At 43.3% G+C, this 20583-nt stretch overlaps 1 protein-coding gene across 2 annotated transcripts in view; it reads left to right on the top strand.

Moving 5' to 3' along the window:
• LOC143982734 (uncharacterized) overlaps window positions 1-20583 on the top strand; it is a 111872-nt gene that overhangs the window by 88861 nt on the left and 2428 nt on the right. For both annotated transcript variants that reach the window (XM_077481705.1, XM_077481707.1), the window contains exons 8-14: window positions 188-291; window positions 3657-3881; window positions 6190-6275; window positions 9527-9663; window positions 12097-12186; window positions 16486-16694; window positions 17491-17697. In XM_077481705.1, coding sequence (XP_077337831.1) covers window positions 188-291; window positions 3657-3881; window positions 6190-6275; window positions 9527-9663; window positions 12097-12186; window positions 16486-16694; window positions 17491-17697 — 1058 coding nt within the window. The remainder of the gene's footprint in view (window positions 1-187; window positions 292-3656; window positions 3882-6189; window positions 6276-9526; window positions 9664-12096; window positions 12187-16485; window positions 16695-17490; window positions 17698-20583) is intronic.

Raw genomic sequence — 20583 nt, 5'->3', positions numbered from 1 at the left:
TTTCACTGGCTTTCGTCTCTGTTGTAAAGTGCTGTGCAAACTGTTGCCACTATATATTACCTGTATTATAATAATAATGTACTTGCTAATTAGCAAAGCAAGCAACATGAGTCAGAATATAGAAAAAACACTGACCAAATAAGATTGATGTTTTTTAATCTGTCATTCTATACTTTTCTGTTTCCAGTTTCTGTCAATTCTGGATGTAATTTGGAGCTGGCATCCAATCTGGCGGACAATGTTTTCATGAAAATAAAAGATGCAGTCACAAATGGAAATATCACTATGGAGGTAAATTATGTACAGTATCCTTCACTTTGTATTAAGGGTGTATATAATGGTAACTTACACTCACCGGCCACTTTATTAGGTACACCTGTTCAGTTGCTTGGTATCACAAATTTCTAATCTGCCAATCGCATGGCAGCAACTCAATGCATTTAGGCATCTAGACGTGGTGATGAAGACTTGTTGTTCAAACCGAGCATCGGAATGGGGAAGAAAGGGGATTTAAGTGACATTGAACATGGCAGGGTTGTTGGTGCCAGAGAGGCTGTACTGAGTATTTCAAAAAATGCTGCTCGAATGGTATTTTAACACACAACCATCTCTAGGGTTTACGGAGAACAGTTTGAAAAAGAGAAAATATCCAGTAAGCGGCAGTTGTATGGCAGAAAATGCCTTGTTGATGTCAGAGGAGAATGGGTAGGCTAGTTTGAGATTATAGAAAGACAACAGTAACTCCAATACCCACTCGTTACAACCAAAGTATGCAGACTATCATCTCTGAACACACAACACATCGAACCTTGAAGCAGGTTGGCTACAGCAGCAGAAGACCACACCGGGTGCCTCTCCTGTCAGCTAAGAACAGGAAACCGAAGCTAAAATTCGCACAGGCTCACCAAAATCGGACAACAGAAGACTGGAAAAATATTGCCTGGTCTGATGAGTCTGGATTTCAGCTGCAACATTCAGATTGTGGGGTCAGAATTTGGCGTAAACATGAAAGCATGGATCCATCCCGCCTTGTATCAACATTCAGGCTGGTGGTGGTGGTGTAATGGCGTGGGGGATATTTTCTTGGTAACTTTGTGCCTCTGAGTACCACTTGAGCATCATTTAAACGCCACGGCCTACCTGAGTATTGTTGCTGACCATGTCCATCCCTTTATGACTACAGTGTACTCGTCTTCTGATGGCTATCTCCAGCTGGATAATGCGCCATGTCACAAAGCTCAAATCATCTCAAACTGGTTTCTTGAACATAACAATGAGTTCCCTGTACTCCAATGGCCTCCACAGTCACCAGATCTCAATCCAATAGAGGACCTTTGGGATGTGGTGGAATGGGAGATCCGCTTCATGGACGTGCAGCAACTGTGTGATGCTATTATGTCAATATGGACCAACCATCCTTGTTGAATCTATGCCATGAAGAATTAAAGTCATTTGTTAAGCTACTCTACAGTAGTTTAATGATACAATCCCCTCTGTTAAATAACATTGTGTCCCTGTGCCTGTGCTATATAAAAAAATATGCCGATTTATACCTATATCAGAGCATCTCCCAGCACTCACGTGACTCCTCGGCTCTCTCCTCTGTCCAGCTGACAGCTACAGCAGGCGGGGCCGAGAACTCCTGCTGACGGCAGCTGGGGAGGAGAGAAGAGAGAGCCTTCCGGTCATGTGAGCATCGGGAGACGCTCTGATATAAGGTAACAATATGCATTTTTTTTTTATATAGCACAGACTCTGGGACACATAATGTTGTTTAACAGAGGTGATGGCATGATTATACTATAGTTATGATAGCAGCTAACAGGCGGGGAGGGGGAGAGAGGACAGAAGAGAGCTGCGGGTGACGGAGGCATGTAAACTGACCACGGTGTCAGGGCTCAACAACCATGATGAACAATGATCAGTTTACAGGGGGAGGGCAGAACCAGGCAGGATCATTCAGGTTTTTTTGGTTATACAGGGGGGGGGGGGCAAATTACACAGCACAAGCGCTGTGCTGTGTAACATGCTTTAATGGAACAAGTGCTTTAACCGCTTGCTGCCCGCTCACCATCAAATGATGGAGGGATGGTGCAGCTCTCGCTCTGGGAGGATGTCATATGACTGCACCCCAGAGCGCCCGTTACTGCGTGCCCAGCACGGCAATCATGATTGCGCCGTTTACTAGGAACCTCGATCTCTATAAAGAGCCATAGCCAGTGCCCTGATTAAAGGAAAGCCCCAGCAGTGCAACCAGTCAGTGCCTCTCATCAGTGCTGCCCATCAGTGTCTACCATTGGCAATTATTAGTGCTCACCAGTGCCGCATATCAGTGCCCATCAGTGCAGTATATTAGGGCCTAATCAGTGCCCATCAGTGCAGTATATTAGGGCCTAATCAGTGCCCATCAGTGCAGCCTAATTAGCACACATCAGTGAAGGAGAAAATTTACTTATTTACAAAATTTACTCACAGAAAATAAGAAAAATGCTTTAATTATCAAAATTTTTGGTCCTTTTTTACAAAAAACAAATAAAAAATCCCGGCAGGGATTAAATACCATCAAAAGAAAGCTCTATTTGTGTGAAGAAAAAGATAAAAAATGTATTTGGATAGTGTTGCATAAGTGCGCAATTGTCATTCAAATTGTGACAGTGTGGAAAGCTAAAAAATGGCCTGGGCAGGAAGGGGATGAAAGTGCCCTGTATTGAGGTGGTTAAGGCAGTTCTGAAGGCAAAAGGGGGTTCAACCCAGTACTAGCAAGGTGTACCTAATAAAGTGGCCTGTGAGTGTATATGCTTAAGCCTTGTACACACGGTCAGATTAGATAAATTTTCATCAGTTTTTTGTTTGTTGCTAGTCTCAAATCGAAAGTGAAGAGGTACATCAGAAAATTTTCTGACGACAGAATTCAACGTCAGAAGTGACGTAATGTGTTGAATTGTTTTGTATGTGCTCTTTCATTTCTGAGCATGCCTAGTCTTGCTCTTCAGATTTTTTCTTTGTCAGAAAACTGTACTAATGAAAAGAAAATCAGATGTTGTGGTCACATCAGACAAAAATTTTCAAGCCTGCACATCCAGTTTTTGTCTGCCTAAAATTCATAATCGGCTGTCAAAAGCAGCATACTAACAATCAGAAAATCTGCAGATCATTCATCAGATGAAGTTTTTATCTTCAGATTTTCTGACTGTGTGTATGGGCCTTTAGTGTCTATTTATTAAACATTTGTTGTACTCATTTGTGCAAGTTGATCAAAAATGCCCCCTATTTTTCCTAGAAGATGTAGCCTACAGCGACAGTGCCATCTTGTGGCCAAAATGTGGTATAGTTTTCTGAAATGCCTCAAGGAAAGAACGATACAGCATTCTGGCCACTAGCTGGAAATGCAGGTATTAATCTCTGAAATTTTATTCAACTTGCACTAATCTTTTTTTGCATTCATGCAACAAATGTTTAATAAGTAGACACCTTAGTATTAGGTTTACAGGTTTGATGCACTTTGTTTTGCAGATGTGATGGATAAAACTGTACTGCATCCAAAATGAACACATCAAGTTTGTGAAAAGCATACTTTGTATTTTATGTTCTGATTACTTTATTTTCTTGTAAAGTATGAAAACTGGGCCTGATTACTGGCTATTGTCTGGTTGTAGACAGTGAAAGAACGACTATATCCCTTATTTTACACTCGAATGCGTTTGGGAGAGTTTGACCCTCCAGATATGAATCCCTACAGTGCTTTAGACCTGAGTTCTGTTCAGAGCCAAGAACACAGAGACCTTGCAGTGGAAGCTGCTATAAAGAGCTTTGTTCTGCTAAAGAATCTTAAGGACACATTACCACTGGATTTCCGGAGCATCAAAGGAAAGAAGTTTGGGGTAGGAGTTTGTCTTATTCTGTATTATTAAAAATTGCAAAACACAAAAAGACAATTTAATTCTTCATATGTTTAAAACATGTATAAAAGTATATGTTAAGGCACCAGAAAAAAATATATAGTATTTCTGAAATACATGAACATTTGCCAATGTTTTATCCCTTTAAAAAGTTCTGCACACAAAGAAATATACCTGTTGATCTGCCAGGAATGCCCTCAGCACTTCATTTCTTTTTGTGGGCTGACTGCATGCAGCCATGCCCAGGTGTCAGTGATGCCCATTGTCTTTTACTAAACCACTCAACCTTTCCCGTTGTCTTTTTATCCATAGTGGAAGGACTTTTTGACATGTAGTCTAAGATGAGAACAAGGAGGGCTTTATGATAACAGAGAGAGAACAGAACATGGGATAGCTCTAAATTTCTGACAAGATCAATAGGTATTATTTTATTGTGCACTTAAAAACAGATGTAACAAAATGCTTAGACTTATTTTCAAATGGTTATAAACCCTTACATATACCAAGTGCAGTAACTGGTCTCGGGTGATACGCAGAGATGAAACAAACTACAGTCTACCTCCTATGGGCATTGACAGTTCACACAGATCTAAGGTTATTTCTGAACTTCCAGAGACCGAGGGGGGAATTGGTTGTGGCACACTGCAAAGTACAGAGCTGGGTGTAATCTGAGACCTGAGTGGAGGAAATTGACACACCCTACTCTGCACATGTCTCATAGGTAAACATGCACAGCTGAGATTATCCATCACCCTCTGTGTGCTGGAAGGGGGAGGGTTGTCTCTGGGATTCTGTGGTGTCTGTATAACTTGTCAGAAGTGACCCATGCGGATAGCAGAGGGAAGAGAAAGCAGACAGAAATCACACTCCGTGCATTGGATTGGGGCTAGTACATGCTTTAGAAGGATATGCTTTCTTCATTTCTCATTTTGTGGATTTACAACCAGTTTAACAAATGAAAATGGTAAAAATGAGAGAAGTAAATTGTAGGGTTTACACACATCTTTTAAATCTCCTATCACACTGGGTCTGAAGAAGACTGTTATTGACTCCAGGTATATGGTCAGCTTGCTAAATTCTGATATTTAATCAATGTCCTGAACTTGGCACCTTTTTTTCACTATGGGTGAATCTATGGCCCTTTATTACTAATAATGTCACTTACAAACACAAATGCTTAGGTGGCAAGACAGTGACTTAATGGTTAGCACTTCTGCCTTGCAGAACTAAACGTCCCAGGTTGAATTCTAACCAGGATACTGTCTTTATGGAGTTTCATGTTCTCCCTGTGCTTGTGTGAGTCTGCTCAGGTTTCCTCCCACACACCAAAGACATGGTGGTAGGTAAATTGGCTCAACTAAATGTGCCTTAGATGGATCCCAAGTACTTGGAGTCCCCAAGGAGAATAGCACTATAGAAATAAAAAGTAAACCACATTATGATGTTATGTTGGTGGAATGAGCAGAAAAAATCTGGAATTCTTGGATGAATGTCCTTTCTGGCACTCTTCGCATCCTGGACCAGTTATGACATTTGTCTTCTTCTATGGTAACCATTGCTTAGAGTAGTGGTGGAAAGAGCGTAGGCGACCTCATACAAATTGTTGGTGTCTCAGACAGTTTCTGAAGCTACAGAATAACAGCCACCATAGAAACAATTTATATACAGTTTTTGGTAATGAGAACTCGTTGCATGCCAGGAAAAACAGATGTTTTTGTTTATTATGGCTGTTTGTTCAAATATAAAAAAAAAAAAAAATTTATTTAATCCAGTACAACACAGAAGTTTAACATTACTTTAGCAGAAGCTATAGCCATTTACAGTATTTCCAATTACTTCATTATACCCACTAACCTTAACAATGACCATGCTGGGCAAGTTTCATGTTTACTTTAATGCAGACTTCCTAAGGACAGCACATACTTACCTTCCTTTCCTTCAGTGATCACCATTCAGCCATCAGAAATAAAAGGAAAGTCCTTTGTAAGGTTTGAGTCTCTGGTGGCATAGCTGTTATGCCTAGTTCTGTCACATGTTCTCCATACCGAGAAGGACCCCATGGATGTGGAAGGGCAGTTCACTGCCAGAGCTGTCTGCTGAGGGAGTGAATATTCGGGTAAGTATAACTGCTATTGCCATCCTAAAAAACCTAAATGAGTATTTATTTCTTACATTGCGGGGGCAGCCCAACTGCAAGGGAGGAGTTTTACATTCTCGAGGTGCCATGCTTTTATGTTTTTATGGATTTTGTAATTAACTTCTTTTTTTTATCATAATGCTTTTGCTTTAGGTAATTGGCCCATTTGCCAATAATTCCAAAGGACTATTTGGAGACTATGAACCATATCCAGATCCTCAGTATATTATAACTCCCAGGTAAATGTTGCTTTACTTGCTCCATGCTGATCTCTTTCAGAAAGAGATCAGCAATGGCAACTTACATTTGTACAGTACAGATTTACTTTAAAGTGAACCTCAACTCAAAAAGTGACAATTTGTTGAATTCTAAAAAAAAACCTTTAAAATGTATGCCCAAGAAGTAACCAAAAAGTGTCTTGTTTCTGTTTTAGTTCCTGCAGAAAAATAGCAGTGCACTTTGAGTGCCTTGTGCCTCAATGATGTACAGTATATATCTGCAGTGTGAGATCATCTAAGACACTGCTGCCTCTAACTGCTATTCTCAAGAGATTTAGTGCTGCTCACTGTTCTCCTTACTGGAGGGAAAGATGGGAGCAATGGGAATCTCATTCATATTATAGATCTGTTATTTTTCCCACCCATCATGAATATTACTGCACCAGTCAGTGCGGAAAAAGGCATTGTAAGTCAGTAAAGGGCAAGAGATCAGCTACTGGCAACCTATGGGGACTTGTCTTTTGCTTGCCTTTTTTGATACAGCTTCCACAGTTCAGGTCCATTTTAAGTAATGTATAGATAGATAGACACACTATATTACCAAAAGTATGGGGACACCTGCCTTTACACGCGCACAAACTTTAATGGCACCCCAGTCTTAGTTTCTAGGGTTCAGTATTGAGTTAATCCACCCTTTGCAACTATAATAGCTTCAACTCTTCTGGGAAGGCTGTCCACAAGGTTTAGGAGTGTGTCTATGGGAATGTTTGACCATTCCTCAGGAAGCACATTTGTGAAGTCAGGCACTGATGTTGGACAAGAAGGTCTGGCTTGCAGTCTGCGCTCTAATTCTCCCCAAACTCACTCATCCATGTCTTTATTGACCTTGCTTTGTGCGCTGGTCTAAATCATTTGGTGGAGGAGGGATTATGGTGTGAGGTTGTCTTTCAGGGGTTGGGCTTGGCCCCTTAGTTCAGGTAAAGGGAACTTATAAGGCGTCAGCATACCAAGACTTGTTGGCCCACTCTTTTCAGCTATAACAGCTTCAACTCTTCTGGGAAGACTGTTAACAAGGTTTAGGAGTGTGTCTATGGGAATGTTTGACCATTCTTCAGAAAGCACATTTGAGAAGTCAGGCTCCACTCCAGAGTTGAAGCTGTTATAGGTGCAAAGGGTGGGCCAACTCAATATTGAACCCTACGGACTAAGTCTTTTATGCCATTAAAGGTCATGTGCATTTAAAGGCAGGTGTCCCAGTACTTTTGGTAATAAAGTATAGATCGAGAGATAGAAGTGTAGCACCCTCTAGTGTGCTACTAGAAGTAGTGCAAGTAAACCATAGTCTGACCTAGGGCTAAGCCTGAGCCATGGAATCTGGGTCATGGTTATTAGAGGTTGGGGCTGGGTGACTCATCCAGGGAGCTCTGGTGCCTCCCCTTGGTTCTAGAATGTTGGACAATATTCTAGAAATTAGTGGGTGGAAGCTAGGAGGGTTGTCTTGCATATTTAGGAACCCTTAGCCAATCCCTAGGAAGTGGGCCTGGCAGGGAACTAAGGCACTCTTAAATAGACATGAGCCTTGCCAGCAGAGGAGTCTGGTGGAAGATGGAGAAGCAGTGCTGAGGAAGTCTGTTGGTTGCCCTCAAGAGACCCCTGCTGGGGGGGGGGGGGGGGTTTCTACTTTGAGCTGGAGCTCGGGTGGCTGGCCTGGAAGGATCATACCACAGGAGGCAGTTGGAGGAAAACTTTCCAGAGAAGCAGCAGGATCATAACGAGAAAGTAAGTAGATCAGTACAGTGCAGGGTCAGACAAGGGGAGAGACTGCTAGCTGTAGCAGGCCTCTCTTGAAGACAGCTTCTAACCTTGCCATGGGAGATCTTCACTGTGTGTCAGTCGGGTAGACTGGGAAGAAAAACCGCCAGGTGGGCTAGCACTTCCTGCAAGAAATGGAGCTGAAAACCGGGTCTACAAGGGAGCTAAAAGTGTTCAGGAAGCAGTGCCTAGCCTGTAAGGATCTGTTGCTGAGCTAACAAAAAGACTGTTAGCTTCTACAGGGAGTAGAAGTAGCATAGCATAGCTGTGCAAAGGATCACGATTTGTGCAGGAGAATTGAGTAAAAGCTGTAAACAAGGGAGAAAGTTGTCCCTGGTTCTGTTTTGTCAAGTTTCACATCCAAGTTATTATCCTCTAATAAATCAAGGGAAAAAAACTGTTTCAGTGTTTGGATGCAAGTTGAAGATGCTATGTGACTGGCTGTGTAGCAGTGGGGAATCCTGACATTTGCAACTCCAACAGGGGTAGTGCTACATATAGATAGATGGATATTAGCCTTTTTTTGTATGGTTATCAAATATTTTAAACCTAAGTTTAATCTGCTTCTATGTTGTCTTCCCTCCTTTTTTCACTTATCCATATGGTAATACATTTTTTGTAAAATAAAACCTTTCCGTTTTCATTACATACCTTATTTTAGACCCAGTGGCACAATCACTGGGTCTCTATGCTTCTGCAATGTGAATAGATAATGGATGGTGGAGGGGGCTAGCATTGTGCTGTACATTGTTTCCTGAAAACATCACAGCACCCTGCCTTACTACCCCATTCAAGAGCCCTCAGCCCTGATGGAATATTGCAGACAGCCCATGTGAGACTGAGCCTCCACGACTGAGAGTAGAAATTCAGTGAAAGAAAGGTGCAGGCCAGGGACAATTAAACCAAGCATAGATGGATCGGATCTTGGCCAGTTCAGCAGGGACTGGCTGAGATTCGATCTATCTATGGGCAGACAGGTTGTACCAAAGTCGTTCCATCAATCGACTTGGGTACAGCAAGCCTGTCTGATTTTTTACATACGATTGATGCCAAAGGCTATAGCCGCTAGCAGTAATAATTGTGTTCTGCTGGCTGGGAAAGCTCCCCAGAACACAATAGCACTGCCCCGATCAACATTTATTTTGTTGATCTGGGAATCAAGTTGGGTAGAAGGAATGAAAATTGCATAATTTATGGGCTGTTTAAGGCTGGAGAGAAAAGAGCTAGATGATGCTGGACATCTTCTAGCCAGCAAATTAAGCTTGCTTTTTCTGACTTGCAGTAAAATCAGAGTAAGCATTTTCTGTACAGTAGAGAAATATATACAACTGTGTGAGACTGAAGGTTAGGCTGGAGTTCTGTTTTTATGCTCCTTTTTGTAATGCTAGATTGCTGACATATCAGTGAAGGCATTACTGATATATGTATCGAATCTTTTTTTTTTTTTTTTTTCTGTTTAGGGATGGCATTGCAGAGCTTCCAGTGCAGGTCAGTTTTGCAGCTGGCTGTGAAGATGCTAAGTGTGAAACCTACCACTCCAATGAGATCAAAGAGTTGGTCCAATCTGTAGATATAACCATTATATGCCTTGGAACTGGTAAGGATTTAAGTTATACTACATTGCTGTAATTATAAGGTACATACATTTACTCATTTGCCATCCAGCATACATTTATAAACTACCTGTTCAGCAAATGGTTATGTCAGGATTATGGCTTCAGCTGCAGACATGATCCTTGTACTGTGTTTTATTTTGTTTTCAGTTGCTGATCAGCTGTCAGATAAAAAGTGATCTGGGAGGCTTTAATGGGGTTGTACTGCTGGGTAGGACCCCCTCTGGTTGTTCACGGACTCTCCCATTCCTCCAGGGAGCCTGTGATCCCAGTAAGCAGTTGGGACAGCAAGGAAGAATCAAACACAATGTCTGTTTTAATCGGCTGCTTCAAAGGGCAATGGAGACATCAGGGGTCTAATAGACCCCTAATGTCTCCATAAGAAGTAGATGTCACTGACCAAAGGTATCACAAGGGGCTTGCTTACCTTCTTGTCATAAGAAAACAGTTAAGTAAAAAAAGTGTTAACATTTAAAAATTGAAAAAAAAAATGAACTATGAATAAAAATGTTGTTAAGAGCACCCCTTCAAATGCAATGAGGTATCACCGCAAACGTGGAAGTGAGGGCAATAATTCTCGGGCCTTAATTTGTGATTAACTTTAAACTGATAACCTGTAAAGGCTTTTAAAGAATTACCTATGGACAATTTTAGGTACCATAGTCACAATTTCACCAACGTGCAATTTTAATCTCACAGGAAACACTGAGGGCAGTGGGAGCCATAGGCTCCTGCTGCTGTCAGTTGAACTCCTGTGAGTGGCGTGGCTTACCCACACTGTGTTTGTCTACGGATGTGCACATCCCACCTCGGGAGTACCTGCACAGTTGTCCCTATAGCACACAGCTTGCTAAATAGGCACCCATAGCAGGGAGAAGCAGGCAGTGCCTGCAGGGCTCTTCTAGTAGAGGAGGTAAGGGACTGCTCTTTGCACTATCATTGCACAGAGCAAGTAAGTATAACATCTTTTTTTATTTTAATTTAAAAAAACATTTGACTGAGGAGATCTATAATCTGTTAAGTACAGCTAAAACTGAGTGCATGTTTTGTCCTTTACAGATCAATAGTTCAGTTTCATATTAACCCTCATAGTTGTCTATTACCTTTCCTTTAGGCCCCTTTCACACTCATCCGCATTCAGAAAACGCAGTAAATATTGCCAATCTAATGGAAATGTATGGCAAAACATGGTAACCTGCATGAAAACTGCAGGTACACTGAGCTGAACCGCTCTGCGGGGAAACTATAGTAGATCCATGTGAAAGGAGCCTCCCACCCTCTATATCTATGGGAACAAGGAGAAGCCCTATCTAAAATTTTAAGCTGGCCATAGATGGGTTGAAATTCGGCCGCAACTGGATCAGTCACAATATTTCCACTTTTTATTTATTTTTAAGGTCTTAATGGAGAATGATATTGATAATGAATGAGGGGAAGGGGTATGTTGGGGGTTATAGGTATTACTGGAGTTCTGTTTTAACCACTTGAAGACCAAGCCTTTTCTGGTACTTTTTGTTTACAAGTTTAAATCCATATTTTTTTTGCTAGAAAAATCTTGGAACCCTCAAACATATGTTTTTTAGCAGAGACCCTAGAGAATAAAATGGCAATCATTGCCATTTTTTATGTCGCATGGTATTTGCAATTTTTTTGGAAAAAATACATTTTAAAAAAAGGAAATAAAAACACAATATATGCCCCAATTTTCTTGTATAATATGAAAGATGAGGTTACGCTGAATATATAGATACCTAGCAACATGTCACGCTTTAAAATTGCGTACGCTTGTGGAATGGCAACCAACTACGGTACTTAAAAATCTCCATATGTGACATTTTAAATGTCTTAACAGGTTACTTGTTTAGAGTTACAGAGGATGTCTAACGTTAAAACTATTGCGCTTGTGGCGATACAGGTGTGGTGCGAACACTGTTTACATATGCATGCAAGACTTGCGTATGCGTTCACTTCTGGGGATGCTTTAAACGTTTTACTCCTATTACAAGGCATGTAAACGTGATAGAAAGAAGGATGAGGGGTTCTCCTTATGAAGAGATCTGGAGTCAAAAGAATTCCAAATCTCTTCTTTACCTTTGAAAGCAAAAGATCAAAAATGGATGTATATATGTATTGCGGTTGGCAAGTGGATAATATCTGCTTGAAATGCTGCTCTTAAATAGCTTATCAATGGTGGGCTCTTAGTGTGGAGATTCAATGGTCCATATTGGTGGGCATGGAAGGTTATTTTCCTTTGGTTGATTTTATTAAGAGGTTAAAATGTTTATAATCTAAATGTATGTATATAATACCCATAAACTACAAATATATTTGCAAATGTCAGCAAATTAATCAATACTGTATATAGGCACAGTGATGTGAGTAATCTTGGCCCATTCTCAGTGTTGTTTTTCTCTTAGGTGTGACTGTAGAAAGTGAGGGGATAGATCGAATGAATTTATCTCTACCTGGTTTCCAATCCACATTACTCAGAGATGCTGTAGCCTCAGGTAAATCTTAACATTTATTTATTTATTTTGTACTACAGGTTTAGTTTTTGTAGATGGTACTTGAATTTAAATTTATTTGGAGGAAACTGAACCCCCAAACTTTTTTTCCCAAGTTCGTCTTTCAGGACAGCCACCTTTGAGAGACACTGGCTCCTCCCCTCTTAGGAAACACCGCCTTCAATTTCACAATTTAAGCCTCCTCCTCTCTCCGTCCCTCAGTTATGGTGTTTCCTCCGGTGGGGAGACACCGCTAAGGAACCTTAGCTAAATCAATTGGCGAGACTGAAGCTATCCGAGCGGAGCTCCGGCCTCACTCGGCAGTCCGATCGTCTATCGGTCTACTTTCGGCAGTCCGGTCAGCCGGGGAGCTGAATTTTCGTACTGACCGCTTTACATGTGCTCTAAACTTCGCTTGGGGAAAGCAGGAAGTTTGTGAGGTCCATCCGTTTGTTCGTCCAGTCGGGTGTTAAAACGGGGTCGGCAGTCGGGTCGGCCAGGGAGCTGGATTTTCGTACTGACCGTTCTACATGTGCTCTAAACTTCGCTTGGGGAAAGCAGGAAGTTTGAGAGGTCCATCCGTTCGTTCGCCCAGGTGGGTGCTTCAACGGGTTAGGCAGTCCGGTCGGCTGGGGAGCTGAACTCTTGTACTGACCTTTTTTACACGCACTCCAATCTTCGCTTGGGGAAAGCAGGAAGTTTTTGGGGAGGTCCATCCTTTCGTTTCGCCCAGTGGGGCGCTGCAACGAAGACGTCCAAGGTCCCCCTGTGTTTGCAGTCGGCTTGGAGCTGGAGGCCGGACCAGATGACGGGCGACGTCAGTTCTGGTGGGGGCGGACATCTTCGTTGGACCCGCGTCTTCCGGTTCCGGACGCGGTCGGAAGGAGGACCAAGCGTTCGGCTGGTGCGGCCTCTCTTTCTAAGTTGTACAGGCAGCTGTTGGAGGCACGTTCGTACCACTCTTCCTCAACATGAGAATGTCCGAAGCAGTGGCTTCAGGAGCTCCTGGAGTTAACGGCACCAGCCACTCAAAGGTAAGGAAAACCCTGGGGAGGGGTCCCCTTACTTTATAACCAGTAGCTCCACTGGTGTTTTTTTCCCCTAGGTGGTCGGGGGGAAGGGCAGTGCGTCTGGGATCCAGGTGGAGATTGATCCTGGGGGGGGGCACTCCCGGTGGTCCTCTTAAGTAGTGCTGGTGTTTCTTTTCTTTTTAAATTTTATGCTGCCCTCTTTTATTTCTATGTCTCAGAAAGACATGAGCAAGTCCCCCCTTGGTTCTAGGAGGGAGTGTCCTTCATATAGAGCCTCTTTTGGGGAATTCCTGGTTCAAGGCACTTTGTAAGGAGCGTTTTGAAGCCCCGGATAGCTCAGTCGGTGGAGCATCAGACCTTTAACCTGAGGGTCCAGGGTTCAGGTCCCTATCAACCACTCCTCCCCTATAGGACCCCACTCCCATAAATCTTTTTGCTCTGAACCAGAGCCTGCTTTTTCTTTTCTTTTCTTTTTTTTTCCTCCTCCTAAGGACCTGTTTGGTTATTCGATTACCTGAATATTTTTTCTCTCCACGATCAGGACCGGCCAACGGCAACTACTGGGAAGACAGGTTGCGATTCTCAGATAAGCCTTAGCTACTAGTGCGGTATGGAGTGGGCAAATGGAAGAGGCGCTGGAAGAGCTGAAGCCTAGCCATTGGCAGGCAAGCGGCTCATTGGCCACATAGCCTAGCTACTAGCGGGTGGCCCTATCTGTCCCAAGTACGGCTGATCAGCATACCTGGTCCGGTTTGATCGTGGAAGCAGGACTGAATTGCAGATCTGTGTTTATGCCGTGTGCGGTGATGTATACTTTTATATTACATATTCCATGGCAGCAGTTTGTGTGTTTTCTGTTTTATCAAAACAAGGAGCATATGCCTGCATAGTTGCGTGGATGTCCTCCTCCTGTCCCAAAACAAAGGGCAGCTGCTGGCAATGCTCTGTATGGCAGCTGAATCTGGAAAGGAACCTGGAACTCACTCAGTCTTCTGTGTGAATCGGAGCTCGGTTCAATATAATCAAGAGGACCATTGCCGGGACTCTGGATCCCAATGTTCTGAAGCAGAATATTCCTGGCCCTGTCTTCTTCCCACCTGCGCGCCTTTCAGTGTCTAAAATGATTGGCACTACAGTGTCTATGGATACAAGGGTCAAGTGGAAGCTGGGTCTGACGGTCTGGTTCTTGAGATTGGAGTTCCTCGGCTGCTCCTCAAGTCATCCTTCACTCTCTTGAATACTAGATGTTTGAACGCAAACAAAGTTTACAGGATAATCTGGTCAAAGGTTGTTCAATACATGTCTGCTGTTGACAGACCATGTAGTGATCTAGATGTTCTAAACATTCTAGGCTTCCTCCAGTCAGATTTAGATCTGGCTCTATTGGTCAGCTTTATCGGCAATCACAGTTGTATCCCGGTCTAGCGATCTTTTTCCTGTCCAACAATTTTTCAAGAGAACCGCTAGGCTCAGACCTCGGAATAAATGGAGATTTTCCAAATGGTCTCCCTCGTGTTCTCAACTCCCCCTCGGGAATTGGAGCGGAGTATTCTAGGGCTGTCTCTGTTTAAAGGTCTCTCTGTCAAGTTTGCCTTTTTCCTGGCTATCACGTTGACATAAAAAGCCTCTGAGACTGATTAATTGGCCATGGAGAACTTTCTTAACTATCTTTCCAGTTCGAGCGGTGCTGTTACCTATGCTTGACTCAATTCCCAAGGGTGCATTAGTCTTTCATGGGAGCCAAGAAATTGTTCAGCCAACCTTTAGCGTTCTAACTTGTGTCCTTTAGACGTGGAAGAGGACGCACTGTGGCTTAGTTGTTTAAGCGCATGTCTAGTAAACATGGAATCCTGAATTGACTCCCAGGAGTGCCTTCCTTCAGTTCCAGGAATCCTTCAGATTTTGATGTTCTATCTACAAATCTACAACTTCCTTCAGGCTTCAGAATTCATTCTTTTGCCAGAAAGGACAGAAGAACGTGCCTCAATCTAGGATGATTGTGGCACGGATGGCCTAGGCCTTCCAACAGGCTCACAGAGCCATTGACTTGGCTCCTTTTTGGAGGTAGTGTCTGCTCACTCAACCAGGAGTGTCTACATCTTGGGCAGCTTCGCAGCATGTTCCCAAAGTAGTCTGTAGGGCAGCCTTGTGGTCCTCAATTAGTTTTTGGCTCATTATTGTGTAGAGTCTGCTTCCTTATCCTCTGTTTACTTTGGTTTGCAGGTCCTGTCTGTTGACAGTTGTCCTGTACAAATTAAAGCCTTTGGGATAGCATTGTCCGCCCATTGGGTGTTTGGCGAGTTAGTTCTTATACGTATGCTGCCATGGAATCTGTCAGGAAAACTGAAAATCCCCTATCAAATACTTACCGTAATTTTCTTTTCCTGATGGACTCCATGGCAGCAGGAGTAACCCCCCCCCCCCCCCCCCAATGTCTTGAGTAGCCTAGTTATGGAACGTGGCCTCTGAGAGATTTATGGGAGTGGGGTCCTATAGGGGAGGAGAGGAGGCGGGGTTATCCCAAACGAATGCTTTGCGAAGTGTTTGATAGGGAATTTTCTGTTTATCTTCTATGAAGTTGTTTATGCATAAAGGTCCGCTTTAAAATAAAGAATTTAGAAAAATGTATTCTGCCAAAGCAGGCTCTTTACATTTGACCTGGGATTACAAACAATGGCAGTTCATTTTTTCTAGATAAAGATTAAAGCTGTAGTAAAACCGCTGACACTTTTTTATTTTTTTTTTTTTTTTTTTCTACACCTGTAAGGCAAAAGCTATAATGAGCTAGTATGTACCTTAGAACGAGATGTTGATATCTCACCTGGTCCACACCAAGGTAGCTGACACGTTGCCTCGACGTGTCTTCCAGGCTTACCTGTAGGTAAAAGTTAAAATTTTGACTATACGACTGCTTTAAGGTTTAGTGTATTGTGATTCAACACCAAGTGTCAAAGGGGTTGATTTTCTTACATGCAGTACCATTGGGTTCATCAGTAAAACAATGCAAGGAGCATATCAACCATTCAGAATTAATTTTAAGCATTATAATATATTAACATCCAAGCTGTAAATCAGTCTTCCCATGAAATTTATAGCTACTTTAATGTGGATGAGCACTTTGTGATTTTAGATTTTAAGGGACAGAAGATTATCATTAGAATTTATTAGCTGTTGTATTTAAAGTACTTTGACACCGGTATGGTTTGTATGATTCTCTGATACCCTTGTAGCATCCTGTTACAATAAGATTTTTTTTCTTATAACCTTCCAGCTTCAGGACGTCCTGTTATTCTGTTGCTCTTTAATGCTGGTCCCGTGGACATTTCCTGGGCCAAGGAAAGTGAGGATGTGCATGCCATTCTGGAGTGCTTTTTCCCTGCACAAGCAGCAGGCACAGCTATTACTAAGGTTTTAATAGGAACAGAAGAGGCAAATCCTGCAGGCAGGTTGCCAGCCACCTGGCCTGCAGGCATGGAGCAGGTAGGTCTTCTGATCGATGAAGTGGAGTAACAGAAAGTAGTGAACAATTCTTGTCAATGCCAAGGATTCTCCTACACTTTTTTTTTTTTTTTTTTTTTTCATATGCATTGCTAGAAATTTACATTAAGCCCCATACTGCATTGGTATTGTTGTTATCAGGTGTACATAGAATGAGACCAGGAAAAAGATGCAATGCTGTATAAGGTGAAGAGGCAGAATTCTGGCACATAGATTATAGACCATAGAAAACCATTAATAGAAAATCCTACCTAATAGCGATGGCTGGTCCATAAGGGGCACCTCCCCCCAATCTCTGTGCCAACCATGTGTGGTGCCAGATGCCTAGATTTCTACCAGGTTTTTTTTTTATCACAGGATTAGAGCCAGAGGCTCTAATTGGCTTCAAAAAGGTTTGGCTTGGGGTACAGACGACTGAGCCGCGAGCCCACCCACTTGTGACATTAGTGAATCAACATTCACTATTGTCTTCCTGCTTTTCCACCCTGCCAATCAGGACAGGAAGCCGGTCCTAAAACCGGATTGGCCGGGAGGAGAAGCGACCAGATTGGCCAGGAGGAGAAGCTGGGGAAGCTGTCGAAGCTACCTGGATGGGGTAAGTGCAGGATTGGCGAGCGGTCAGGAGGTTTGTTTAGCCCCCCCCCCCCCCCCCCAAAAATGCCACACCAGCCGCCATGGCTACCTACCAAAAAAGGAGAGGACAAATATAAAAAAGGATATGAATAAAACTATATTGTATGCATGATAACTTTTATCTCTGAAACGCCTTCTGTCCTAGGTCCCTGCCATGGAAAACTACACAATGCAAGGGCGGACATACCGGTATTATGGGAGCCACGTTCCTCTGTACCCGTTTGGCTATGGGCTTTCCTACACCACATTTCATTATAGTAATCTGGAAGTCAATCCAAGTCTTTTGCATCTTTGTGACACTCTTCTATTGTCCGTGAATGTGAAAAATACCGGCCTGAGAATGGGGGATGAGGTAAGAATAAAACGACTCATGCTTCATGTTTTGCTTGGCGTCCATGTTTAAGATGTATATTTTCTGAATATTGCAAGCAGTTAAATACACAAGTAAAAGAGATAGATATATATATATATATATATATATATATATATATATATATATGGAATCTGTCTTGACTGACAAAGGATTTGTATTTATTTATTTTCATCCAGTCCGAACATTTACATAGCACACAGCCTGGTGACCTAACATGTTTCTGCTGAAGTAATGCAATACAGCAATGCCACCTCTTTACCTTGCCCATCCTTTGACTGGGCAGTAAAAGAACTACAGCATATTGATGGAGTCAACTTTTTTGCTTTCTTCCTGTCAGAATGTTCATTTATAGCATATGTGAATGCAGCATAACTAATTGGCCCCTAGTACTGTCCCTCCCTCTCCCAGTCTAAGTGTTGCTGTACAGGGGATTGCAAGAGGCTGAAATCAATACAAACTCAGATTTTTATAATAGTGCCATTTAAAATAAATCTATTTCATTATTTGTATTAAATACATAACTGCTTTCATTTTTTTTATATCTGCCTGGAGGTCAACTTTAAAGGATTGTGCGCTAAATGCATGATTGATGGTGTGCGCTAAAGCTAAACTCCAGGAAAACGACTAAATGTATAGTTAAAGAATATGTAAATCCTCCCCTTGTAAAACCACACATTCAGTGTAAAATAGAAATGAAAGGCAAACTATTTGTCTAGGGTCAAATTTGTATAGGGTCTAGGGGGCAGGTGGTAAGGTGGATGTCTAGAGAAAAGTTTAGCAATCTTGCCTATAGTGGCAGGGTTGAATAAAGGAAGTACCGTATATACTCGAGTATAAGCCGAGATTTTCAGCCTCTTTTTTGAGGCTGAAAGTGCCCCCCTCGGCTTATACTCGAGTCATCGCTGTCTGCCTGCTCGATCAGCGTGTCGAGCAGACAGACAGCGGCCATTCTATAATTCAAAAGCCGCGCCTCCGGCTCCGCCTTCGCCTGTGATAGGCGGAACACTGAATTTCCCAGCAGCCTGTGTTCCGCCTATCACGGACATCGTCTCATCCTCGTACTACGGACGAGGATGAGATGATGTCCGTGATAGGCGGAACACAGGCTGCTGGGAAATTGTGTTCCGCCTATCAGACAGGGAGGCGCGGCATTTGAACAGGGGAATGGGCGCCGACGAAGAGCGGTGATCCTGGGACGGGACCGGACGGAGGCTCGGCTCGGCTCGGGACGGGACGGGACCGGACGGAGTCTCGGGACGGGACGGGACCGGACGGAGGCTCGGGACCGGACGGAGGCTCGGGACACAGGTAGGCTGGACACACAAGGCCACACACACACACACACACACACACACACACACACGGATGGACACACACACACACAGGGATGGATGGATGGATGGAGACACACACACACAGGGATGGATGGATGGATGGAGACACACACACAGGGATGGATGGATGGATGGACACACACACACACAGGGATGGATGGATGGATGGACACACACACAGGGATGGATGGATGGATGGATGGACACACACACACACAGGGATGGATGGACACACACACACACAGGGATGGATGGATGGATGGACACACACACAGGGATGGACAGGCATATCTCACCCTCGGCTTATACACGAGTCAATAGGTTTCCCAGTTTTTTGGGGGTAAATTGGGGGCCTCGGCTTATACTCGGGTCGGCCTATACTCGAGTATATACGGTAATGATTGTACCTGTGGACAATGGGGTGTTAGTTGGAGATCTCCTCGTGAATTGCATCAGTCTTATGTTTGAAATAACTGGCGATCTCGTGGACAGGATGATAAGTTGTTAATGAGAGTGATAAAATAGGTCTGCTTGGCAGTGAGGAGGCAGGAATTGTATTTTTGGAGGGCAGACTTCTAAATGTTGAAATCTTTGAGACTGTCTTACACCACAGGGACTCAAGAGCGCTGCTATGTTTTTTCAGACTTCCATCTGTTTTCCAAGGTTGTAGGGGTCGTGGCCTGATTCTGTGTGTAGTGAGGGGGTGAGCTTGTCTAGGGAGTATGACAGTGAAGTGTTGTAGACTTAAGTGTGCAGGACAGGGATGAGAAGGGTTGAGGAGGTGAAGGTTTCTACAGGTAACTGATAGGAGGTTGGAGGGAGAGGAGGTGGTAAAGGGGGTGAGAGTGAAACTAATAAGGTGGTGGTCAGAGAGAGGGAAAGGATAGTTGGAGAGGTTGCACAGAGTGCATAGGTGGGAGAAAACAAGGTCAAGGGTGTTTCCGTCAGAGCGAGTAGAAGCGTTTATCCATTGCTTCAGGTTAAAGGAGGAAGTTAGACTGAGAAGTTTGAAAGTAGCAGGAGTGTTAGTATTAACAGGGAGGTTGAAGTCACAGAGAATGATTGTGGGGATTTCAGAAGAGAGAAAGTAGGGAAGACAAGGCAGAGAAGTCCTTAAGAAAGGTTGATACTAGTCCAGGGAGACGGTAGATCACCGCTATCCTTAGAGAAACTGGAGAGAAAAGACAAATGCAATGTGCTTCAAATGAGGAAAGTGACAGAGGGAGGTGGGTGAAGTACCTGCAAGGTGCTTTGTGGGGCTAGCATTCCCACTCCCCCCTCCCTTCCATCCATTGGGTCTGGGGGAGTGAGTCCAGAGAAGGGCCACCATGGGAGATTTCAGCAGGAGAAGCAGTGTCGGATTCATGAAGCCAGGTTTCAGTACTGGCGAGCAGATTAAATGCATTGGTGATAAAGAAGTCATAGAGAGAAGTGAGTTAGTAAAGATACTACTTGGGTAATGCGCTAGGTTGGTGCGCCCTCTTTTTTCATTGTTTTACAGTGTTTCCATTGGGTTCTCCCCTGACCCTCA

The sequence above is a fragment of the Lithobates pipiens genome, unplaced genomic scaffold (assembly GCF_037356315.1).
Source record: "Lithobates pipiens isolate NorthernLeopardFrog02 unplaced genomic scaffold, aLitPip1_a1.2 Scaffold_16, whole genome shotgun sequence".
Classification (NCBI taxonomy): domain Eukaryota; kingdom Metazoa; phylum Chordata; class Amphibia; order Anura; family Ranidae; genus Lithobates; species Lithobates pipiens.
Note: the sequence above shows the minus strand (reverse complement) of the source record. Positions and strands in the feature narration are given on the sequence as shown.